This window comes from Zalophus californianus, chromosome X, assembly GCF_009762305.2.
Source record: "Zalophus californianus isolate mZalCal1 chromosome X, mZalCal1.pri.v2, whole genome shotgun sequence".
NCBI lineage: Eukaryota > Metazoa > Chordata > Mammalia > Carnivora > Otariidae > Zalophus > Zalophus californianus.
Genome location: NC_045612.1, coordinates 79,999,132 through 80,024,065, shown reverse-complemented (window position 1 = coordinate 80,024,065; position 24,934 = coordinate 79,999,132). Strand labels below are relative to the sequence as shown.

Sequence of the window (24,934 nt, the reverse complement as noted above, 5' to 3'; positions counted from 1 at the left end):
GAACTTCCAATCCATTTGGTTCTTTGACAGCTGTCACATCCTTTCTGCACAGAGCAAGGGAGAACAATGTGGATACTGCCAGAAGTCCAACTTTTTCCTGGGCCTCCCCATCTCTCATGGGCCCCACTCCCCACACCTCCTTTTCTGTGTTCTCACTTCCTCTGTCGGTCTTTCTCCTTGGAATTCTTTCTTCTTCAGTGTTCCTCCCCTTCTGGCTCCTTACTCATGCACAGACCCTCCTTTTGAGTATCCTTTAGCCCCTCTCCAGATTCCTGCCAACTTCTTTCTCCCGCCTTGCTCTGGACCTCTTCTAAGCTTCTTTGTGTCCCTCTCTGCTCAAGGCATTCTGTCTGTTTTCCTCTAAGTCCCAAGATCTCACTCTCCCTCTGTTATTCTCCACCCCCTCCCAGTTGGGTGCCTCTCTCTTAGGTCATCCCTCCCCCAGAGAGCCTCTCCATTTCTGGCCCTGCCCCACCTCTTCCTAAGCAGTCACCTCCCCTTCTCCCTCCCCCCACAGCCCATCTCTAGTTCCTTCTCCTCCCCCCTCTCTAGACCAGGCCAGCTAAGTCCTATTCCATTTTTAGATGACTGATTATGATACTAGCTGAACTTTATTCACAGCCTGCATTTACAGCTGTCCCTTCCTTCCATGCCCCATCCACCAAACACACCCAATCTTTTCAACATGACAAAGTCCTTACACACAGCATGTCATGTCCACATAAATTTGTATTTTTCAGAACAAAACAACAGTTACGCTGGCAGAGATGTTGAATTAACAGGGACCCTTAAGCTTTCAATACACTGAAAAGCAACATTATTTTGCATGTCTACAAAGTATACATTTGTTTTCACAAATGTGGCAAAGTTTACCCTAACAGTTAGGACTTTTTCACCAAATCATAGACATAGATATGGAAATCATCATCAAACTTGATGAAATACACAGAGGGTTTGGCTTCCACTTGGTGAATGACCATGCCAATCCGTTTGGAGCCATCTTCTTTGGTATATTCCACATGTTTACCTATCAGGCCATCTACAACTCCTCCTGGCTCCCTCTCTGCTGGAGGAGACTCACTGGACTCTGGCATGATACGGAGGTCTCCTTCTTTATAATCATCTAGAAGCTGGTACATGTACAAGACAGGATCTTTCTCATAGGTAATATAAAACCAGGCTTTCATGATAGGTGCTTGGGCTAAGACCATTCCCCTCCATTCATCCTTAGAACCATGCTCACCCTCAAACATATGTTCCACAGCTTTACCAATTATGGTGTTTGCAAGGTTTGCATCACTGACTTGAGATGATGCCACCCTGTCGGAAAGAATTTTAAGAGACAAAACTCTTTCATCTCTGTGAAGTTCCAGTCCATAGACACAGTCAATTCCATCATATTTGACCAGATAAAGAGAGGGATTTATAGGCACCTGATCCAGAACGGTTCCTTTCCACTGGGTGATGGGCTCATCACCTTCCTTCCATCCATGCGAAATTCTGCAGCCCACGATGTTCCTGCGGGACTGGGACGAAGGTCTACCCCTCTGCTTCTTTTGGGAGGCTTTTTTCTTCGTCATGTTTGCCGACCCAGTGGCCCGGCCCACAGCTGCCCTGGTTTGTTGCCCTTCGGCCTCCTGTGCGTTGGGGGTCTTCATGCCTGCAGGGGGAGAAGAGAAGATAAGAGAGAAACATTCAATATGACATAAGGTGAAGTTCTCCCAACAGCGACGTGTCTATGTACCCTGCGCCAGAACCTAAATTTTCCCCATGTGAGCCTGGCAGCTGTGCTGGAAATCCTGGCTGCGTGCCGGCCAAGTGCTCTCCCTCCTCGGTTCCTTTAGGCTGCGGGGAAGGGCGGCAGCGGCGGTGGTGCTGGCTGGGGTTTGGAACTCTGCAGGAGGGGGCGGGCTACCTCCTTGTTCAGAACCCACTGCCTCCATCACCCGCCACTGGCCCCCACTCTCAACCCCTGCAAAGCGCCCATCCCTTCACCGCCTTGACCCGCACGCACTCACTGTCGTCCTGCCCTGGACGCCTCAGCCTGCTGCCCTATATACGCCCCTTGTCTCCCCAGGATCGCTTTCCCGGCATCCAGTGCCCTCGCTTCCCCAGGCTCACCTTCAATTTCTTGCCTGGCTCCTAACGCCACCCCGTTTCCTATTTCCCATCGCACTCCCCTACTCCAGCCTCACCCGGCACCCGCCCCCACCCCTTATCTCCTGCAGGAGTCCACCCCATCCCCCTTCTCCATCCTGGAGCCCACCAATGGCCTTGCCCTGCCTGGCGTCCACCGCCCCGGATCGCGGGCCTCACGTGCCCAAATCGGACACCTCGCTGCTGCCTCCGCGGTGAGCCTGTGTCGAAGGAGGATCAGCAGGCGACAAGCAGGCACCCGGCTGCCTGGCAGCGTGCAGGCTGGGAGGGGAGGATCCGTAGGCGCGGAGCGCGTCTAGCAGGGCGGCTGGGTAGGCGAAGAGGATGGCGGCGGTATCCCCAGCTCTGAGCTTCGCGGGCCCTCCGCCTCCCTGTCGGCGGCGGCGGCCCCTCTGCCACATCGGGCTCCCACCAGCCGCTGCTGCCGCCGCAGTCTCCTCCCTCTTTCCGTAGCGCAGCTTCCTGCCAGGAGTGAGGCCTCCCCTTCCTGCCAAACACTGTTTGCCCACCCCCTCCCCCCCCACTTTTAAGCCCACCACCTTGGGCCTGAGAGTTGCTCTTGTTCTCAAGGTCCTGGCCCTTTCTGAAAGGAGTCGCGGAGCCCTCAAGTATCGGCCCCTCCCCCATTTACTGTCCTCTCTGCTACCCATTTCTGGACCCATTAGTTCCTCTGCTCACCTCCAACTCCACCCTCTCAGTGCCCCTTGCCCCATCTGTTTTCCTCTTCCAGGAATTAGTCTTTTCTTCTTCCCAGGACCCTTGTGTACTTATTTTTTACACATAAATCTGTGTTTTGTTTGTTTTTATAATTTACAAGGATTTGTGGTGGGGAGAGAGAAATGTGCTAGTGCTCAGTTTGCCATCTTGACCCAATCTCTGTGTAATTTTTTTTTTCTGACTGCTTGTTCTTGTATTTTACTTCTTAGAGGATTTTCTCTTTTTCTTTTCTTTCCTTTCTTTTTTCTTTTACTATATTGCAAACGAATATTTGCAAGAAGTTAACACTGTAAATATCAGAATATTGATGTGAAGAAAATAAATCAAATGAAGTTCATCCCAGCTCCCATTCACCAGGGCTCACAACAAAATATTAATACTCATTATTTCTCTTTGTCATTTTTCTAGGCTCTTACAAAACTGGGATAATTTTCCATATGCAATTTCATTTCCTGCTCGTTTCCATATAGAGTAAGCATTCTCTCAGGACATTAGATATTTTTGAAACCATTATTTCCATTATTCATTTGAGAAATATTTTTTGAGCACCTTTTACATGTCTGGTCATCATTCTATAAAACTCAGTTTTACAGTGACCACAAGTTAACTTTTCTCCCATTACTGTACATTTAGTATAATGTTTCCCCCATAATGGTAATATGATCTATTTATCAGAAAGGAGAGCTTAGGAAAAATAACTTTACAAAAAAAATAGGGAGAGTGGTGGTTTTACAATTCAGTGGAGAAAGACTGGGTATTCTTTAAGAGATGCTGAAATAATTCTTTAAATATTTGGGGAAATTTTACACTAAATTTATTCCCATTTCGAAATTAATTTGTTAAAATGTAAAATGAAGGAAAATAAAGCACAAGAAAAAGCAAATGAACGAACCAAAGAGCATAAACAATATGAATATTTAATAGGTACTAAGTCAGGTGAACAGTTACTGAATTAGGTGATGGGTTGAATGTTAACAGAATAAGCTTAAAACAATAAAATAATTCCTAAAAGGGAGAATATGATCGATAAAAATCTTGACTCAACAATCAAAGTATGAAAGAACATTAAAATATTAATGTCACTGAGCATGAGAAAAGTGTTTCACATTTAGTGCTGATGCAAATGAAAATTCATCCAATTTTTTATGGAAAACAATTTGCAGATACACTTTCCTTTATGTAAGGGTTTATTTAGTTCTGATTGACCCTTATTCCTGGGATATCACACCTGGCATCCCAACCAAAAGTGAAGGGGGCTTACCAGGGCTCTAGGCTCCAAATTCTGTATCCTTAGCTTCAACAAAATGGCATAATCTCTTCTTAGCTTCTAAGACTTTTAGCAGTTCCCTCTAGAATGGGTTAACTTCCCCAAGGGAAAAGCATCATTCACCAAATTTACTGTTTCTCTCTTGAACCTGTTCTCCCCTATATCTTAGCTGGGTAATTATTTCCTATATTCTTAATTTTCAGTTGCCTTTGCAGATTTAGTTTTTGTTATTTCATTCAGTTTTTGTTTTTTCAATGAATGTTTCTTGAATTACTGGTTCTTATCACTAAAATCCAAAACCCAATAATTTATTATAAAATATATGTGTTCAACTATTTGTAATAACTCTAAACTGGAATTCACCCAAGTTTCCATCAACAGTAGACTGGATATGTGTTGGCATTTTCATACATGGGACTACAACCACATTCAACAACATGAATAAATCTTACAAATATGTTGAAAAATGAAGACAACAAAAGGGCACATATTTTTCTTTCCAATTTATTTAAACACCAAAAACAATCAAACTAATCTATTGCCTTAAAAGTTAAAATAACAGTTACTCTTCCAAAGATATTTTCCAAACAGATGATAACAATTCCCATTCCACCAGTACTTGATGAAAGAACACTTTTGTGGAGACATTTTTGAATGAGTATATATGGCAAGAAGGGATCATATAAATGCTGAGCAGCAAAATGTGTTGAATTGTAACATCTTTTGGTATTGCAGCCTAGCATCCAATCACAGTTCTTCTGGCAATAGTGCCCCCATTTTCCTTTTTGGAACAACTTAAGTCTGACCTTTCAGAGCACTGAAACAGGGTTAGAGTGATTGTTTTAGGAGTAGGCACACAACCTAATCAGAGACAATGAGGCACAATGATATTTTGCACAAACTCCTGGGTATGAGGTAGATGATCTTTTCCATTGGACATAAGTGAACCTGAGAGGATATGAAGATCAAGTTGCTCTATTAATCTTACCATCATCTGGAGACTAAGGATGTAAGCAGCACAGAGAAGAGATCAGAGCCAAGATAAGCAAAAAAGGGAGATTGTTGTTCTAGTGATCCCACTCTAAAAAGTTACTCTAAGCTAATCATGGTAATATTCCTCCTGCAAGTGATTGGTTTAGCATTTGGCGTATGATCTAATCCTGGCCAATTAAACATAATAATATGTCTGCTCAGGAGCTCTGAAAAAATTGTCTTTCCTCTTAAGAAAGAGAAACAGGAAATGATGTTTCTTTTTATTTTTTTAGGATGTTATGTCATATATAACCCTTGGAATCTCTGTAACCAGCCTGAGAGCAAAACTAGCATAATGAAGATGACAAAGGGGGGAATGGGAATGCTCTGATCATTTCATTTAGCTGCTGATCAGACCCATTTCTGGAGTCCTACTTCTGACTCAAAGTTACGAGATAGAAAAAAATTTTTTATAGATAAAGCAATTTGAGTCTGTGTTTACTATTACTTGCAATTCAAGGTATCTTAAATGGCAAAGTGTTTGATTAATAAATGTATGTCTATCTGTGCTTTTTACATAAAAATACATATATAAAAATATCAAGCTTGATGTAAGGTTAAGAATAAGTAAAATTTGAGGATAGAAGTTAAATTAAAAATTAGAAAGCTATTAACTTCTAACTTAACTATATTTGTTGACAGATTTTAATGGAATTTATTTACCTACATAAATGATAATGTATAAAATTTACATATGTAAATTATAAATTTATATACATATCATTATAATCATATTTTAAAAATAATTTGAAAACTATTTTTCCAACAGAAGCAAAACAATTGAAAAAATAATTTTTTAAAAGTTATTTTTAGTGAACTCAACTTTTAACTAGCTTTATATAAGTTTTAACTAGCTGCTATTTATTCATATGTCACTGACATTTTTTTCTTTGCATCGTTTGGCACAAATGAATTGGACTTTTGTAGAATTAAATATATGCTGTTTTAATTCTCAAAGCCCACGTTACACACAAGGACATGGAGGATAAAACATAAAGGTAGTCAAGGACAGCCAATAGGCACACATAGGCCATTTAAAAGTCCTCCAATCACAGCCGCCTATTTGCTAAGATTTTGTAATACTGATCTTGCATACATTTTGTATATCTTCCATGAACTCAATGTCAGTGTTGCTCATGGGATTTCCAAGAAAACCCAATGAGAATGATTATAAAAATAAGATTTTGTCAAAGACATTTGAGCTTTGGAGGGTTACAAACCACTGTAACAGGTAAGATTCTTTTCATCTCCCATACCAGAGATCAATTTTCTCCCCCTTTGGGGGCAATACCATCCTAGTTGAGAATGCTGATCTAGGGATTGCAGGGTAAAGCAAGAAGATTCATTTGGATATCAACTGTAATGGGAAGCCTTTGGAGATTTTCAAGTTTTAAATATAATCTCATTTATATTTTTAAAAGATCACTGGCTATATGTGGAGAATTGAAGGAAAGGCAAGGAGACCTTAGTTCTCCACACCCAATTTAATCAGGGGTAAGGACTTACCTTTTCTACAATTTTTAATTATTGAGTCAACGCCCTTCTCCCTCCAAGCTGCCAAAGCATCAGGTCATGTGTTTACTGTTTTTGATTTCAGTTCTCTGTTCATTGTTGGTCCCTGGGGATTTTCCTCACACTCTTTAAAGCTCAGCTATACATTGAATAGGTGATCTGTCATATTTTAGCTAACATTTTCAAGTGATTTTAATGAAAGAGTATTTCTCTATCCACATTTTGGTCTCTTTTAAGCCAGTGGGTTAATTAGGCACTCCTGTGGACAACCAGTGGTGAAGTTTTCTCTCTTCATGATGGAGATAAGAGGATTATAGGGGAATCAGGTAAGTCATACCCATACTTTAAGAAGGCCCTCCTTGAATGTCTGCTGTTGCTTCTTTAATGAGTGAGCTAAGCAGTTCACAGTTTATCTCAGAAGCCTCTCAAATTGGTTTTAAAAAGGACATTAAAGTCCTTTAAAATATATTTTTAATATTTTTAAATATTTTATTTTATATTTTATTCATATTTATATTATATAGAATATATATTTTTATTTAGATAATACTTATATATAATAATTTTATAAATATAATAAATTCATATATCTTTTTATATGTTATCATATGTTTATATATAATAAGTGTATTATGTTAACATATATTATAGTAATATATAATTAATTATATTACATATTATATATAATATATAATGTATTATCATATTAACATACAATAATACAATATTATATATAGCATGTAATATATAATATAATTTATAATATATAATTAGTAAATATATTATAGCATAGATTATTATATATAAATATATTAACATAATTAATATATACTTATATAATATGATTATGTATTTATATACTTATATATAATTAATTATATAATTATATATTAATAGATAATATGATAATTATATTAATACAAATACATTTATAATTTAAATATTTTAAGTTTTTTAAATTTTTTAAAAAACTTAAAATATTAATCCCCTAGACTATAACCCATTGAAAATTATGTTCAGTATGTTGTACAATATATTAACTACACAAAGTTAAGAAATTGTGGGCAAAATGGGTGAAAGGTTTCAAAATCTACAAATTTCCAATTATAAAATAAATAAGTCATGGGGATGTCATGTGCACCATGATGACTATAGCTAATGTACTGCCTTGCATACTTAAAAGTACATTAATAGCTAATGTACTGCCTTGCATACTTAAATGTTAACATATATTACTATAATATATGTTAACATAATACACTTATTATATATAAACATATGATAACATATAAAAAGATATATGAATTTATTATATTTATAAAATTATTATATATAAGTATTATCTAATAAGCAATTATTTTTTTAAAGGACATTTCATTTCATTCTCCTACCAAGTCTATGTATGATAGTTGTCAAATAGGACCCTCATTCCCCTGGCCTCATATCTCCCAATAACTTCTTTAATTGGTGACTTTGCTAGAAGCTGGACATGTGAGAAACCTTTTGAGTTGTCTCTTGGATTTATCTCTTTTAGGCAGAAGAAGCAATCCAATTTATATTCAAACATAGAATAAGCTTTGCAGGCCGGGGACCTGTCTATCGGGAAGGCCTGCAGTTATTCGGTTCTGCCTGTGACTAGGTGAAGTTTGAGGAAGTCCTTGTGGCCTCATAGCTAAGTATGTCCTCCAATTTAGCTTTTATCAGTTATAAAGGAGATATTTTGACTTCCATTTGTGTAATTATTATGATTGTCTCTCAAATGGTTACAAACTTACAAAAAGAAAAAGGATTTTATTTATCAGTATTCTGAAACCTCAACCAAAACATTATGTTGAGCTGTGGCACAATTTTAATCTGGGAGGGAAGGAATAGCCCTTATGGGTATGCCAGGACATGCATTACTTCTCTAATATAAATACAGGAAATGGGTTATTAAGAAATGTATTGTCATCTCTAAGACAGGAAAGGACTTTCGGCATTCCAAAGTGGTACTTTGCAATTGGTTCCAGTAATGACCTGGGAAAGGGTTGGGAGATTCTGATCATATGTCTTTAATAGCAATGCACACAAAAAACTAGACTGTGTGATCCAATCACTAATAACTAATCACTACCACCATACGACCTCCATTTTAAGTTTATACTCAGAAAGGACAATATCACTTGAGCTTGGGAAATGGGGAATGGGATGTGACCTAGGCAATACACTTTGAATAATTCTATATAAGTATAGGTCTCTGTCCTTTACCGGACACAGTACAAGGTCAAGACCTGTCTAAATCCTTCCTGCTTTTGAACAGACAATTATGTTAAATCCTTTAAAACTAACTGTTTAAAACCCATGACAAAATCAGCTTGGGTACCTGCTGCCCATTACCATGATAGCATCTTTAAGTTCTCAGTTGGGTCCAATAGAAGAACTAGAAAACATTTGAAGGAAGTAAAGCTGAGAATAAAAATTTGCATAAGTTTTGTGGTCAGTGTCTCTTTCACCAGGAGGTCATTACATCAGCATCATACACCCAGTCTGAGGCACTAAGAGCCCAAATGCTTCATTTGTTGTTGGCTCAAGGATATCAGAAAATCTGGAATCTGGTGTTGTCATTGACCACCACCCATCAATTTCTCTTCCACCAGATACCTTGTCTAAGCTCCAATTATACAGGCTATGCTTCAAAATATATCCAGAATTCCACCCATTCTCATTATACCAACTGCTGTCAGACAGGATTAACACATCATTACCTGTTACCTGGAATACTGGATTACTCCTGAAAAAAATCCCTTTTTCCAACCATGTACCCAAAACAGACAACTCTCCAGAGTTGCAAGAGAGCCCCTGTTAAAATATGAGGGAAATCATGTCGTGCCTATGCTGAAAATACTCAAATGGCTCCCCATCACACTCAGCGTAAAAACCAAATTCCATTCTAGGACTTCTAAGGCTCTAAGCTATCAGCTTCTGCCAGGTCCCCATCACCTCTCTGAACTTACTTCCTGGTATTCTCTACCTCACTCACTTGGCTCCAGCCATCCTGGTATCATCAGTGTTCCTTGAGCATGTCGGCTTACTCCTGCCCTGCTGTCCCTCTACATGGAATGCTCCTTCCCTGGACAGCCACAGGGCTGGTCCTCTCACTGCCTTGGTCTTTACTCAAAAGCCACGTTCTCAGTGAGCCCCTCCCTGGACTCTATCTATCCAATTTCAGTCTCCCACCTGGAATTCCAATTCCCCATCCCTTGCTTTATTTTTCCTTTCTTAACACTTATCACTTTGAGAATACTTTACATTTCACTTATTGTATCTTGGCTACTGTCTGTCTCCCACACTAAAATGAAAGCTCCACCAGGGTAAGATTGTTTTATTTGTTTATTTTGCTCATTACCATATCACCAGTACCTGTGCCTGAAGACTGCCTGGCAGAGAGCCCACCTAAAGTAAGGATTGGTAGGATGAAGACAAAGCAAATGAATTAAAAAGCAAATGGGGTCCGCTTAAGCCAAAAGTAGAGCTAGGCAGTTCCCCCTGGGTCTAGCCCCAAAGCTACAAATGCAAATGCCTTCAGGGGACAACTGGGAATTTTATTAGAGTGAATCAGGCCAGCTGGGGGCATGGCTAGTTTGAGAGAACATTCAGAGTCTAAAATGGGCTGAGCCCTTCCTCAGACCCAGCTGCTTGTATTCTTGTTGGAATGTGGGCCATAATCCTCAGTTTATTGTTCTGTTTTCAGGTGGGCCAGAAATATGGATTTTTGTAATGTGAAATCTCCCAAATGTCTAAGTAACTAATTTAAAAATAGAAAACAATAAAAACACCAGGATCAAACAAAACATGACAGCTGGCTGAAATTTGGCCCATGGGTGGCCTGCAGGTGTTTTGCTAGACTAAATTTCATGATGTATGAAAGAAAGAAAAAAAACTAAGCCCTGCAAGGTGGGCTTGCCTTGGGCAATTCTTCAGGCAAACCATTTCAGGCCATGTTGGGTGGAAAGAATGAACTGGTATTACCGCCTTTGTTCGACTTCTGGAAGCTCCTTGCCAACAGCTACACCCCTGCCCCACTATGTATGGAGTTAGGGAAGCCTGGGGAGTGGGGTCACCTTAACTCTTTCTTTGAGGGCAGGGGTATATTTTAGTGAAGTGTGGGGTGGGGAAACCAGAGAGAGTGTCTTGAAGGGACCTTCCACAGCAGGACTGGGGAAAGGCAAGGAGAAAAAGAGGACACAGACCCATGTGTTGGGGCACCATATCTCTGAGGGACTTTATTGGCGTTACTGCACCCTCTCCCCACTAACCACTGCCCTTCTAGGTGGCATTATACAGTTGAAGGAGTTAGTTATACAAAGTCACAACTCCCAGCCCGACTGCCCCATGCCATCCATCTCACCTGGAAACAGAGATGCACAAACTTCCATCACAGCTTCTCTGTGTGCTTGGGGTGGGCAAGACTGGCCAGGATGTACCTGTGAAGGGTCAGTAGCCACCAGCTTTGTCGGGGTATAGCCTGAATAGGGCTTCTGGAGGCAGCAGACCTCCATTCAGTGAAGCATTGGGTGGAGCCACCTGTGGTTTCAGGCAGCTGCTGAGAGAAGCATGGACTGTCAAGTACTCCCCATGTCCTGGAGAGAAACATTAGGCTCAATCCTCTGATGCCCCTCCTCTACAGGGAGGCAAGGCACAGCCCAGTAGGAGAAAGAACAGTGAGGGGACTCCCGTACCTGTGTTCAGCAAGGTTCCACTTTTTTTTTTTTTTTATAAAAGACTTTCCAAACCCAAGGTGGCACATCTAAGTCCTGAGCACCCCGCTGACCCATTCCCCACAAGAACTGTTTATCCAGCATAGGGGGAATGAACCAAGAACTTCAGGTCCAAGATTTACTGCACCTGGGTCCTCTGGGAAAGGTGAGGAGGCTGCTCACAGCCCCCTGCTCATGGGGTGTCAGGTCAGTGTGTTTAGGCTAAGGCTTGGGGTTCTACTTGGCAGGTGTGGCATGAGCTCTCTGAAGTAAGAAAAGCCTTTTAGGTATAAAGTTGGCTCCTGCTTAACTCTTGAGTCATCCCTGTCAAAATGCCATTCTAGGGAACTTCCAATCCATTTGGTTCTTTGACAGCTGTCACATCCTTTCTGCACAGAGCAAGGGAGAACAATGTGGATACTGCCAGAAGTCCAACTTTTTCCTGGGCCTCCCCATCTCTCATGGGCCCCACTCCCCACACCTCCTTTTCTGTGTTCTCACTTCCTCTGTCGGTCTTTCTCCTTGGAATTCTTTCTTCTTCAGTGTTCCTCCCCTTCTGGCTCCTTACTCATGCACAGACCCTCCTTTTGAGTATCCTTTAGCCCCTCTCCAGATTCCTGCCAACTTCTTTCTCCCGCCTTGCTCTGGACCTCTTCTAAGCTTCTTTGTGTCCCTCTCTGCTCAAGGCATTCTGTCTGTTTTCCTCTAAGTCCCAAGATCTCACTCTCCCTCTGTTATTCTCCACCCCCTCCCAGTTGGGTGCCTCTCTCTTAGGTCATCCCTCCCCCAGAGAGCCTCTCCATTTCTGGCCCTGCCCCACCTCTTCCTAAGCAGTCACCTCCCCTTCTCCCTCCCCCCACAGCCCATCTCTAGTTCCTTCTCCTCCCCCCTCTCTAGACCAGGCCAGCTAAGTCCTATTCCATTTTTAGATGACTGATTATGATACTAGCTGAACTTTATTCACAGCCTGCATTTACAGCTGTCCCTTCCTTCCATGCCCCATCCACCAAACACACCCAATCTTTTCAACATGACAAAGTCCTTACACACAGCATGTCATGTCCACATAAATTTGTATTTTTCAGAACAAAACAACAGTTACGCTGGCAGAGATGTTGAATTAACAGGGACCCTTAAGCTTTCAATACACTGAAAAGCAACATTATTTTGCATGTCTACAAAGTATACATTTGTTTTCACAAATGTGGCAAAGTTTACCCTAACAGTTAGGACTTTTTCACCAAATCATAGACATAGATATGGAAATCATCATCAAACTTGATGAAATACACAGAGGGTTTGGCTTCCACTTGGTGAATGACCATGCCAATCCGTTTGGAGCCATCTTCTTTGGTATATTCCACATGTTTACCTATCAGGCCATCTACAACTCCTCCTGGCTCCCTCTCTGCTGGAGGAGACTCACTGGACTCTGGCATGATACGGAGGTCTCCTTCTTTATAATCATCTAGAAGCTGGTACATGTACAAGACAGGATCTTTCTCATAGGTAATATAAAACCAGGCTTTCATGATAGGTGCTTGGGCTAAGACCATTCCCCTCCATTCATCCTTAGAACCATGCTCACCCTCAAACATATGTTCCACAGCTTTACCAATTATGGTGTTTGCAAGGTTTGCATCACTGACTTGAGATGATGCCACCCTGTCGGAAAGAATTTTAAGAGACAAAACTCTTTCATCTCTGTGAAGTTCCAGTCCATAGACACAGTCAATTCCATCATATTTGACCAGATAAAGAGAGGGATTTATAGGCACCTGATCCAGAACGGTTCCTTTCCACTGGGTGATGGGCTCATCACCTTCCTTCCATCCATGCGAAATTCTGCAGCCCACGATGTTCCTGCGGGACTGGGACGAAGGTCTACCCCTCTGCTTCTTTTGGGAGGCTTTTTTCTTCGTCATGTTTGCCGACCCAGTGGCCCGGCCCACAGCTGCCCTGGTTTGTTGCCCTTCGGCCTCCTGTGCGTTGGGGGTCTTCATGCCTGCAGGGGGAGAAGAGAAGATAAGAGAGAAACATTCAATATGACATAAGGTGAAGTTCTCCCAACAGCGACGTGTCTATGTACCCTGCGCCAGAACCTAAATTTTCCCCATGTGAGCCTGGCAGCTGTGCTGGAAATCCTGGCTGCGTGCCGGCCAAGTGCTCTCCCTCCTCGGTTCCTTTAGGCTGCGGGGAAGGGCGGCAGCGGCGGTGGTGCTGGCTGGGGTTTGGAACTCTGCAGGAGGGGGCGGGCTACCTCCTTGTTCAGAACCCACTGCCTCCATCACCCGCCACTGGCCCCCACTCTCAACCCCTGCAAAGCGCCCATCCCTTCACCGCCTTGACCCGCACGCACTCACTGTCGTCCTGCCCTGGACGCCTCAGCCTGCTGCCCTATATACGCCCCTTGTCTCCCCAGGATCGCTTTCCCGGCATCCAGTGCCCTCGCTTCCCCAGGCTCACCTTCAATTTCTTGCCTGGCTCCTAACGCCACCCCGTTTCCTATTTCCCATCGCACTCCCCTACTCCAGCCTCACCCGGCACCCGCCCCCACCCCTTATCTCCTGCAGGAGTCCACCCCATCCCCCTTCTCCATCCTGGAGCCCACCAATGGCCTTGCCCTGCCTGGCGTCCACCGCCCCGGATCGCGGGCCTCACGTGCCCAAATCGGACACCTCGCTGCTGCCTCCGCGGTGAGCCTGTGTCGAAGGAGGATCAGCAGGCGACAAGCAGGCACCCGGCTGCCTGGCAGCGTGCAGGCTGGGAGGGGAGGATCCGTAGGCGCGGAGCGCGTCTAGCAGGGCGGCTGGGTAGGCGAAGAGGATGGCGGCGGTATCCCCAGCTCTGAGCTTCGCGGGCCCTCCGCCTCCCTGTCGGCGGCGGCGGCCCCTCTGCCACATCGGGCTCCCACCAGCCGCTGCTGCCGCCGCAGTCTCCTCCCTCTTTCTGTATAGGAGTAGACTTTTCAGTTTCCTGTTGGTAAAGAGGCCTCCCCTTCCTGCTAAACACTAGGCAACTAGCCTTCGGAGCCCTGAATGAACTCCTGGTCTGCTCCGCCTCCTTCCAAAATTCAGATCCTTGGGACTTATAGGTTGTCCTTTCCTCTTCCTGTGTACCAGCACCATCTCAGGCTCTCTAGCTCCACCTCTCATCCCCGCTGCTGGAGTGTCTTTTTATTTTTCGCATATTCTGCACACTTTTTGTATACAGACAAATTGACCAAGAAATACCCAAAACACATATGAATACAGAAATCCTTTATATTCGTACAAAAATATATGTATGAACACATACACACACACACATATGTATGCACATTGTCTCTATGTATTTACAGATAATCATATCCCCAGACACATAATCCCAAATACACACCTCTCCAATCACACAACACACAGACATAATTCTCTGAATACACATACACGGAAATACATACAATAAGAGTTTTTCCAAAACAGGTTTAGGCATCTTAGATTTGGAGATCTAGCTTTGGAGAAAAGTGTCTTATTTTAAACTGAGGTCGTTATTCTTGAATGTGATTACAATTAGTAACAACCTTAGCTAGTTTTGCATAGAATGACACCCATTTTGAGTCTTGTTTGTAACGTTTTCTGTTGTGTATAGATTTTTTCAACAATATCTTATAATTCTGTAAAATATGAATATTATGGTGCTATATCTGGTATGCTGTTATCAGTTACTTGCAAGAGGAAAGCAATCTTGCGGTGCTTGGGTGGCTCAGTTGGTTGAGCATCTGTCTTTAGCTCAGGTCATAATCTGAGTGTCCTGGGACCAAGCCCAAGGTTGGGCTTCCTGCTCAGCAGAGAGCTTGCTTCTTCCTCTCCCTTTGCCCCTCCGCCTCGAGTTTTCTCTCTCTCTCAAATAAATAAATAAAATTAAAAAAAAAAGAGGACAGCAATCTCAAACTGATTCAGAATAAACATTATTTACTGGTTCATTATTTGAAAAATCTGATAGGTATCAGATTAGGGTTAATCTATGTGCTCAGTTTCATGAGTGTCTACTCTAAATTCATATGTTTATGTCCTAGCCCCTAGTACCTCAGAATGTGAATGTATTTGGAGTAATTAATGTAAAAGCAGTAATTAATGTAAAATGGCATCACATGGGTAGATTTTAATCCAATATAACTGTTGTCTTTATAAGAAGAGGATATTAGAACACAGACACTCATGAAAGAAAGAACATACAAAAATAGTGGGAGAAAATGGCCATCTACAAGCCAAGGAGACAAGCTTTAAATCTTGGACTTGGACACCTTGATCCTGGATTTATAACTTCTAGAACTGGGAGAAAATAGTTTGCATTATTTAAGTCACTGAGTCTTTGTTACTTTTTTATGACAGTCTTAATAAATGAATATATTCAGTAAAGACATCCAAAGCCAGTTTTATTTTTTCTTCTATTTTCTCTCTGATGTCAGTTTCATCCTGAAGCATATGTTACAATATGGCTGTCAATAACTTTGGCAGTTATATACTTCCTTATTATTATGCAGTGACAGAGAGAACCCGTACAACAACTTTTGATCAAAATTTTGCTTTGCTTTGATTGGGACCAGCATAGATCATTTTCCTGCTCTTATAATATGGATAAAGATAATGCCATGCTCACTTATCTTAGGTCCAGTGTATATACTTATTTGAAAAATGGTCACATTAACAAAGTGAGTCCATTTGAATAATTGGCTTATGCTAATCAAGTGATACCCCTAAAGTTGGAGGTGGAGTCAATCCCACCAAAATGACATAGGTACTCCACAATCAAGGAAGATTGAAATGGATACTGGTACCCATCAACAGGGTGATGGGTATTAAGGAGGACACATGTTGTGATGAGCACTGGGTGTTATATACAACTAATGAATCATTGAACACTACATCAAAAACTAATGATATACTATATGTTGGATAATTGAATATAATAAAAAAATTTTAAAAATTGTGTGTTAAAAATGGATATTGGTGAGGTAATCAACAATGTGTATAGAAATTCCAGGTTATTTTGAAAGACAATCTGAAGCTTCTATCATTCTTCTAAAATTTGTGTTTCTCTGATACTGTGCCTAGATATGCCATTGCTAATTAATTTCAGATTTTTTTGACTAGCTCATAACAATTTACACTCTCAAAATTTTTATTTCTAAATTCTTTCATCTTGTGGGTATATTTACACAATTCCTTGTGACATCTGCTGTCTTTGGACTTCATTTATAAAAATCTTTCACAGAAATTTGGACCAGCTTTCTACAGTTGTCGTTTCACATTCATGATTTTGAAGTGTCTGACTCTGTAAGAGTAAACAGTAGGATTAGATTAGTACATTAAATGTTCCAGGGCATCAAAGCTCACATTGTATATAGAAACCAACAAGAATCTTCTATAATGAAACAGTTTTCTGACATTTGTTGAATCACTGTCTTTAAAGGGAATCTGGAATAACTAGTGAGTCTTAACCTCTGTACCTTCTTGGGAATTAGGGAATTAAGGTAAAGTGAGAATAATTTGATAATAAGCCCATTGGGTACTTGCATTAAGGACTTTGATGTTGTCTTAGTATTTCTCCTGGTACCACTACAGGTAAAAACTATGCAGTGTGTAAGAATGACTCCTTAAATACCACTGAGGGACAAACTTTCCAAACTCTTTTTACTTATTCCACTTTGTGCCTTCTCCAAACTACAAAGGTTTTAAGGGAAGATATGTTTCTCATCTACTATCTTCTCTTTAATCTTGGCCTTATTTAGCCTTTTCTAAAACTGACCCCACATCTTGCCATTTGCCTTTGATATCCCATTGCACACAAGTTTTGGGCTTCCTGTCCTCCTTTAAAGAGTTATTACACCTCAGAGTCACCCAGAAATCTTCAGAACTCCAAGCACTTTCTATATTTTCCATGTGTTAACTCAACCATACATCTATTAAGAAATTCCAGCTAAGTTCCTCGAGCTGAATATGTATAATGGCATTTGCATGGAGTTGTGGTATAAACTCAATCTGGAAGAAAGAAAGAACTATTCCATATCTATGGTTTTTGGTCACTGGATTAGCACTCTACTTATAAAGCACATATTTTTAGGGGAAACAGTTATAGTTATCTTTAAGAAAGGGGAAGGTTGTTGATGCTCACAACTATCTCTCCCATTGCTTTGTCATACCATATTGAGTACCTCACATTCCTTGGTTCATTGCACTGGTAAATAAGGGCATCTTCTCACTATGACTGACACTGGTGAAGTTGTCCATTTAAAGATTGACTCAGGCTGGAATTAGTGGCCTGGTTGTGATAATTGTGCAGCCCATTCAGAAATCTCATTGAAAGTATATGTGGCCAGTTGATATGTTTGTGGACTTTGTCATCATGTGTTTCAGTTCCCTACAAGGCTACTTCTCACCGTGAAGTTGTGACAGGAAAGTACTATGCAAGACAGCATTGAAATGCTTTTTATTTATCCATGTGCAGAGACTACACAGACCTCTAATACCTCAGATTTGGGGGGAGGGTGAGCAATGCAGTGTCTTAAAGTCACAGAGCCATGAGGAAAGGGGCATTAGGGAGATGTGCTTTACATATATCTTTAGTTTAAATTTGTGAGGAAATGGTTGGCTGTTTCTGACCATAATTTAATACATGAACAAACCAGGGCTGACTGGTGCCCCATTATTTCATATATATATATATATATAAGATTTTATTTATTTATTTGACAGAGAGAGGAGTGGCAGAGGGAGAGGGAGAAGCAGACTCCCCACTGAGCAGGGAGCCCGATGCAGGACTCGATCCCAGGACCCCGGGGATCATGACCTGAGCCAAAGGCAGACGCTTAACTGATTGAGCCAACCAGGTGCCCCTTTCAGCTGTATATATTATCTTTTCTTCCATCTTAACTCACATTATGCCATTCCAGTGAGGCTTGGGAAATGGGTTGTGTAGCAGACTGAAATTTGCCCCCCCAAATTCATATTTTGAGGCCCTAACTCCCAATGTGATGATATTTGGAGATGGGGCCTGTAGGAGATAATATGGGTTAGATGAGGTCATGAAAGTGAGGTCCTCATAATAGGATTAGTGCCCTTATATGAAAAGGAGGAGACATGAGAGCTCAATCTCTACCATGTAGGGACACAGTATGAAGGTGGCCATCTGCAAGCCAGGAAGAAAGTTCTCACCAGGAACTGAATTGCCTAGCACCTTGATCTTGAACTTCTAGCCTCTAAAATTGTGAGAAATAAATTTCTGTTGTTTAAGTCATCCAGTCTATGGTATTTTGTTATGGCAGCCCAAGCAGACATAATATCAGTTGTGACCTTGGCAATGAGGCTTAAGCAATTTTCCTTCCAGGTCAGCACTTACATTTTTTCCAGGCATATATGTCTGTCTTTTATCTTACCCTGTTTCAAAGAGCGAATTTATTTAAATCCTACACTAACCGTTATAACTCCTTGCCAAACTCACTTGATTCTCATTGTTGGAAATATTGGGAAAGAGAGTTTCAGTGTGTTAAAATCTTCTTTCCCCTCAATTGTAAGCTATTTCTTGATTTCTATGGAAAGAATCCAGTTTTATTCAATTTCTATCTTCTCAGCAGAGAAAGACTTTAGCCCCATGAGAATCTAAGCACTGCAGTTTATCTTTAGATGTCCAAATGATTCATTCTACTATGCCCAAATGTTTAAGATGATGAACTTTGTGTTACCACACTTTAATTCTTGAGAATCAGGCCTTCCAGATTCTTCTGTAGAAAATAGAGCATTGCTACTGGGCATTGTATTGAGGTAGGGGCATTCACTTACTTTGGGACACAATCTTTGGCCTAGTAAAACCAACTTCTGGGAGAAACAAACTCAGAAGTACTTGGCAATAGGCCAAGTGAGCCTCCTGTATTTATATTAACAGACTGTGAAGGAGGTCCTGGGGAGGAGTCTAGGATCAATAGGCAGCATCACAGTCTCAGCCTGAGGAGGACCTTCATGGGCCTTGGACTCATAGATCCATCTCAACAGATTTTGGCTGTGGTCTCAGAGAATCTACATGAAACTGATGGGAGCATATTCAATCAACTCTTAAGGATGCCACTGCCTCTAGCCTTCCTACAAATATTGTTAGTCAGCAACAAGTAGGTGAAGGGGATTGAGGTTTATACAGATAGTATTTCAAAGAACTTAGAAAAGTTCTTATTTCCCTGTGATATTCTGAAGCCACTGGAAAATCTCTTTAAGGGTCCCCTTTCCCTTGGATAAGATCTTTGTAATACCCTCCAGTGACTTCTAGGAGGACATTTTATTTGGCCTGTTAATTGTAAAGCAAATTGTTTAAAATGATAAGTTGCAAATTGATGGGTATGCAAGACTAATGAGTGTAAATGATTGTTAGAAAATATTTTATTGAACTGATACATTAACTGCTTGTATTGAGATTTCTGATTAAAATATTTCCTTATGCAATAATTGTCTGGTGATTGAAATAACTGAAAAAAATCATAAAATAAGAAATAATTGTTTAAAATAGTTTAAATTGCTTGTTGAAGTACATTAAAAATATTTTAGAGTGCTTGGTTCCCTTTGGAGCTGAACTATAGTTTCTTTCTCTAAATAATAATGCCCTAGGACTAAACTCTAGACTGTACAGCCTAACCTCTTGAACTCAAATTTTAACGTGCCTATGAATCATCTGGAGGGGTCTTATTAAAAATGCAGATTCTGATTAAGTAGGTCTGGAGTAGGATCTGAGGTTCTGCATTTCTTTTTTTTTTAAATTAATTTATTTATTTTAAAGATTTTATTTATTTATTTGACAGAGATAGAGAGAGAGCACAAGTAGGCAGAGAGGCAGGCAGAGGGAGAGGGAGAAGCAGGCTCTCCACCGAGCAGGGAGCCCGATGCGGGACTCGATCCTGGGACTCCAGGATCATGACCTGAGCCGAAGGCAGTCGCTTAACCAACTGAGCCACCCAGGCACCCGAGGTTCTGCATTTCTAACAAGGTCTCAGGTGATGCCCAAACTGCTGATGCGTGGACTACATTTTGAGTAGCAAGAGGTAGAGTTTGCATTAAATAGCTCCTTGGCCAAATAAAACTAGGGTAAACTTTCTCCTAAAAAGCCTCGGTTGATGAGGCTTTTCTCTAATTAATCTGAAAAGAAGACTTAGTTCTCAGAACTATAAAAGGCTAGAAGAGCTTATTACCTGGCTTTTTCTACCTATTGCACCAACATCTGGGATGTTGTATTGTGTTATTTTATAAACCTCCATGTATTCTTTGAAGGCCTGAGACATAGGTGTGGTGGGTATCTACAAATGAAATTCAGTAAGCTTAAATATATTGTTCTTATGTAAATCAACATCTTAAAGCAGTGGCATTCAAAAATTTTGCCTCATGTACCCACTAGTAATCTGAAATACTAATGCACTCACTTGCATGTTTTAGGATAGCATCAAAATGTTTTCATTACAGGGGTGCCTGGGTGGCTCAGTTGGTTAAGAATCCAACTCTTGATTTTGGCTCAGGTCATGGTCTTGGGGTGCCGGGATTGAGCCCCGTATAGGACTCCCCACTCAGCAGGGAGTCTTCTTGTCTCCCTCTCCCTTTGCCCCTTTCCCTGCTCATGCTCTCTCTTTCTGTCTCTCAAATAAATAAATCTTTAAAAAGATGTTTTGTTACAAGTTTGTATACTTAGAAAGGATGTACTTTCCTTTGTATTGTTAATACTAAAATTTTTAAATGAGGTTATATCACTTTTTAAAATGGATGTAACTAAATAAAAATGCCATACCTATTAGATATTACCATCATCAATTTTTTAAAAATTAATGCAGAAAACCTTTATTGGAAATAATTATTTTTTTTAATTTGAATTTCCATCCTACATTTGTCACAAAAATTTATCCTAATGTAATATGCTTATGCCTGAACATTTTTTTCACTCATACTTCTTTGCAACAAAAACATATACATATTGCAATTGAAAGTTTTCAAAATGCTTCCTCATCACAAAGCACTAACAGGGGAGTGGTCAATAACTACGGCTCTCCTGTCAGTCTGATGCTCGCACCATGTGGAGGCGCAAGCAGGCGAAGCCCCAGCACATCAGGGCAGGCAGTAGCCACAGCAGCTGGACCCGGAGTTTGCAGATGCGGCCTCAGCATGCCAGCGGCAGGGGAGCCCGGTGCTCCAGTGAACCCCCCAGGGAATGGCAATGAGGCTAACAGGGATGGATTGACAGCAAAGAGGACTCATCAGGAGAAGACTCACATCTGTGAGAAATGTGCAGAGTTCTTCAGATTCTCTGAGTTCTTAGAACATAAGAAAAATTGCACTAAAAATCCACTTGTCCTCATCACGAATGACAGCGAGGGGCCAGTGCCTTCAGAAGTCTTCTCTGAGGCTGTGCTGAGCCACCGGCCCACAGTCCAAGCAGTAAGGATGGTCACAGGGAGGATGGCTGCAGCTTGGGGGAGATGAAGGAGAGGCTGGGTGCCAAGTCTGTCGTGTACCTGAAGACAGGCCTGCCATCCACGTCCCAGGACATAAGCTATTTACCCAAAGGCAAAGTGACCAACATTAACATCACTCTTCAAGCACTGTGGGGCACCAAGGTGGCAGCGAATCAGTGGAGCACAGATGCTCTGCCAGTCCCCTTGCTCTGCACCAGCAGCATCCCGTGGGTCCTTGAGCAGATACTGTGCCTGCAGCAACAGTAACTGCAGCAGATCCCGCTCACCAAGCAGATCCACGTTCAGGTGAACATGTGGGCCTCCCAGCCCTCCACTCCAGTGTGGTGGGAGTGGAAACCCTCAAGACCTTGGGCAGCCACATGTCCCAACAGGTTTCCGTGGCTGTGGTTTTGCTCAGTCAGAAAGCTGGAAGCCAGGGCCTGTCTCTGGACACCTTGAAACGAGCCAAGCTACCTCACACAAACATTCCTCCCACCACCAGCTCCATGTCCCAGGGGCTGGCGCCCTTCACCCTGAAGCCAGGTGGGACAAGGTTGTTGCTGAGCATCATGCCCCGTCTTCCTGGTGCTTTGCTATCTCAGACCCCAGGCTCTGTGCTCTTCCAGAGCCCTTTCTCCACTGTGGCATTAGACCCGTCCAAGAAAGGGAAGGGAAAGCCACCAAATGTGTCTCCGGTGGAGGTCAAACCCAAAGACTAGGGCGTCCTTTTCAAGCACAAGTGTAAGTACTGTAGCAGGAGTTTTGGAACTGAAAGCTCCCTGCAGATCCACCTCCCCTCCCATACTGGAAAGAGACCCTTTGTGTTCTCTGTCTGTGGCCACTGGTTCACCACAAAGGGCAACTTCAAGGTGCACTTTCAGCGACATCCCCAGGGGGAAGTTGAAACCCCAGTTCTTTGCCGAGTTCCATGACAAAATGGTGGCAGGCAGTGGCATTTCCTATGCACTCTCTGTACCTGTCCCCATAGATGAATCAGGTCTCTCTTTAGACAGCAAACCTGTCCTTGTAATGGGGACCCCTAATGTAGGGCTACCTCAAAATCTCTCTTCAGGGACTAACCCCAAAGACCTCATGGGCAGGGACCTACAGCCTGGGCCTTCTCCAGAAACTGAGGATGGATCCCTACTATCTGGGGTGGAGCCAAACCACAATTCCCCAAGGGTTGGTGACTTCCAAGGGAGTGGAACACCCGAGCCAGGGTCAGAGACCCTGAAATGCAGCAGCTGGTGGAGAACATCAACAAGGCCACCACCGACCCCAGTGAATGTCTCATTTTTCACCTAGTCTTAAGCTGCCAAAGCTCCCTCAAAATGCATTATTGCACCCACACTGGGGAGAGACCGTTCCAGTATAAGATCTATGGTCGAGGCTTCTCCACCAAGGGCAACCTGAAGATGCACCTTGAGGTCCACAGAACCAACACGTCCATAAAGAAGCAGCATTTGTGCCCCATCTGCCAGAAGAAGTTTACCAACCAGGTCCTGCTGCAGCAGCATATCCGGATGCACACGGGCGGCCAGATTTCCAACACACCTCTGCCTGAGAAATCCCTGTGACTTTACGGGTCCCGAATCCGCGATGGTCGGTGAAAATGGCAGCGCAGGTGCAGTCTGTCACGATAATGTTATCAAAAGCATTGATGTTGACAAGGTCAACTCCCAGGATGCCCCTAGTAGCTCCTTGAAGGTCCTGCTGCCTCTTCCCAGCATCCACTCGGCATTATCCACTCTTGGGTTCGTTGTGATGGCTTCCCTAGATACCCCGGGAAAGGTGGGTCCTGCTCCTCTTGTTCTGCAGCAGCAGAACAACAGAAAAAATGGTTCGGTGGAGAGTGATGGCTTGACGAACGACTCATCGTCCTTAGCGATGGGAGACTAGATGTACCAGAGTCGAAGTCCAGACGTCCTGGAGAATGTGTCTTTCCAGTCACTGTTCCCAGCCAATAGCCAGGCAGAAAGCATCAACTCCAGATCTCCTGATGTTGGTGGCAAAGCAGGCAGCTCTGAGAACAGCCGCACTGAGATGGAAGGTCATAGCAATTTGCCATCAACGTTTATCCGAGCCCAGCCAACCTATGTCAAAGTTTAAGTCCCTGGCACATTTGTTGGACCTGCGACCACGTCCCAAGGTTTGACACCTTTGTTAGTGGCCCAGCCACGCCGACAGGCCAAACAACGCTGCACATGGTGTGGGAAGAACTTCTCTGCAAGCGTTTTTCAGATTCACCAGTGGACTCATACTGGGGAGAAGCCTTTCATGTGTAACATATGTGGGTGAGCTTTTACCACCAAAGGCGACTTGAAGGTCCACTATATGACGACGCATAGGGCCAACAATATCTCGGCTCCGCGTGGGAGGAAGCTGGCCATCAAGAACACTGTGGCTCTGTTAGGAACTGATGGGAAGAGAGTCCCTGAGATGTTTTCCAAGTAAATCCTTACCTCCTAGATGAACGTGGACCCTGTTGTGTGGAACTAGTACAACACCATGCTCAATAGAGGTTTGGCCATGACGACTAATGAAATCTTTGTGATCCAGAGTGGTGGTATTCCTACCCTTCCAGTTTCTCTGGGGGCCAGCTCCATTGTGAACAACACCACTATCTCCAAGATGGATGGCTCCCAGTCGGCTATCAGTGCTGAAGTGGAAAAACCAGGTGCTGCTGACAGCATCCCCAAACACCAGTTCCCTCACTTCCTCGAAGAAAACAAGATTGCAGTCAGCTAAGCTCTGGAATAACCCTTGTTGAAGGAAAAATGCAGGCAGAATAACCTCTCTAGAACTGTACATTTCTTTTTTTTTCTCTTTAAAAGAATCCATCTCCTCCTGTTTGTTTTCTTACTGATGCGCAAATGATGTTTGCAGTTGTGATCACAACCTCAGGCAAGTCCTACAATCAGATGTTGTTACGCTGCTTTGCAAAAAAAAAAAAAAAAAAATTGAAAAAAGATAATACATACTAAGACAAATACAGACTAGAATTTTTTTCTTTAATTTTGGAAAGATGTGGGTCTTGCAAAGTAGCTTTGTTACTTG

The 24,934-nt window shown here is 42.3% G+C and overlaps 2 protein-coding genes and 1 pseudogene across 9 annotated transcripts; 1 reads left to right on the top strand and 2 right to left on the bottom strand.

Moving 5' to 3' along the window:
* Positions 1 to 544: 544 nt before the first annotated feature.
* LOC118355940 (spindlin-2) lies at positions 545 to 13,307 on the bottom strand. 5 transcript variants are annotated; one of them, XM_035725805.1, is made up of 2 exons: positions 13,200 to 13,307; positions 545 to 1,660 (listed from the first exon to the last, which is right to left on the bottom strand). In XM_035725805.1, the coding sequence occupies exon 2, from the start codon at positions 1,656 to 1,658 to the stop codon at positions 882 to 884; it is 777 nt and encodes a 258-aa protein (XP_035581698.1). In that variant the 5' UTR covers positions 1,659 to 1,660; positions 13,200 to 13,307; the 3' UTR covers positions 545 to 881. The 5 variants fall into 5 exon arrangements, with proteins under 5 accessions (XP_035581698.1, XP_027465498.1, XP_027465499.1 ...); XM_027609697.2 differs by lacking the exon at positions 13,200 to 13,307 and adding an exon at positions 2,279 to 2,591; XM_027609698.2 differs by lacking the exon at positions 13,200 to 13,307 and adding an exon at positions 2,334 to 2,591.
* On the bottom strand, positions 12,311 to 14,441 carry LOC113931572 (spindlin-2). 4 transcript variants are annotated; one of them, XM_035725807.1, is made up of 2 exons: positions 14,045 to 14,441; positions 12,311 to 13,426 (listed from the first exon to the last, which is right to left on the bottom strand). In XM_035725807.1, exon 2 carries the CDS (start codon positions 13,422 to 13,424, stop codon positions 12,648 to 12,650), a length of 777 nt encoding a protein of 258 aa, XP_035581700.1. In that variant the 5' UTR covers positions 13,425 to 13,426; positions 14,045 to 14,441; the 3' UTR covers positions 12,311 to 12,647. The 4 variants fall into 4 exon arrangements, with proteins under 4 accessions (XP_035581700.1, XP_035581701.1, XP_035581702.1 ...); XM_035725808.1 differs by having other exon boundaries at positions 14,100 to 14,441; XM_035725809.1 differs by lacking the exon at positions 14,045 to 14,441 and adding an exon at positions 13,888 to 13,954.
* Positions 14,442 to 21,496: 7,055 nt separating this feature from the next.
* Positions 21,497 to 24,625, top strand: LOC113931476 (annotated as a pseudogene).
* The last annotated feature ends 309 nt before the right edge of the window (positions 24,626 to 24,934 follow it).

Bases quoted from the DNA above. Each gene is read 5' to 3' on its own strand.
- LOC118355940 (XM_035725805.1), bottom strand. From the start codon at position 1,658: ATGAAGACCCCCAACGCACAGGAGGCCGAAGGGCAACAAACCAGGGCA.
- LOC113931572 (XM_035725807.1), bottom strand. From the start codon at position 13,424: ATGAAGACCCCCAACGCACAGGAGGCCGAAGGGCAACAAACCAGGGCA.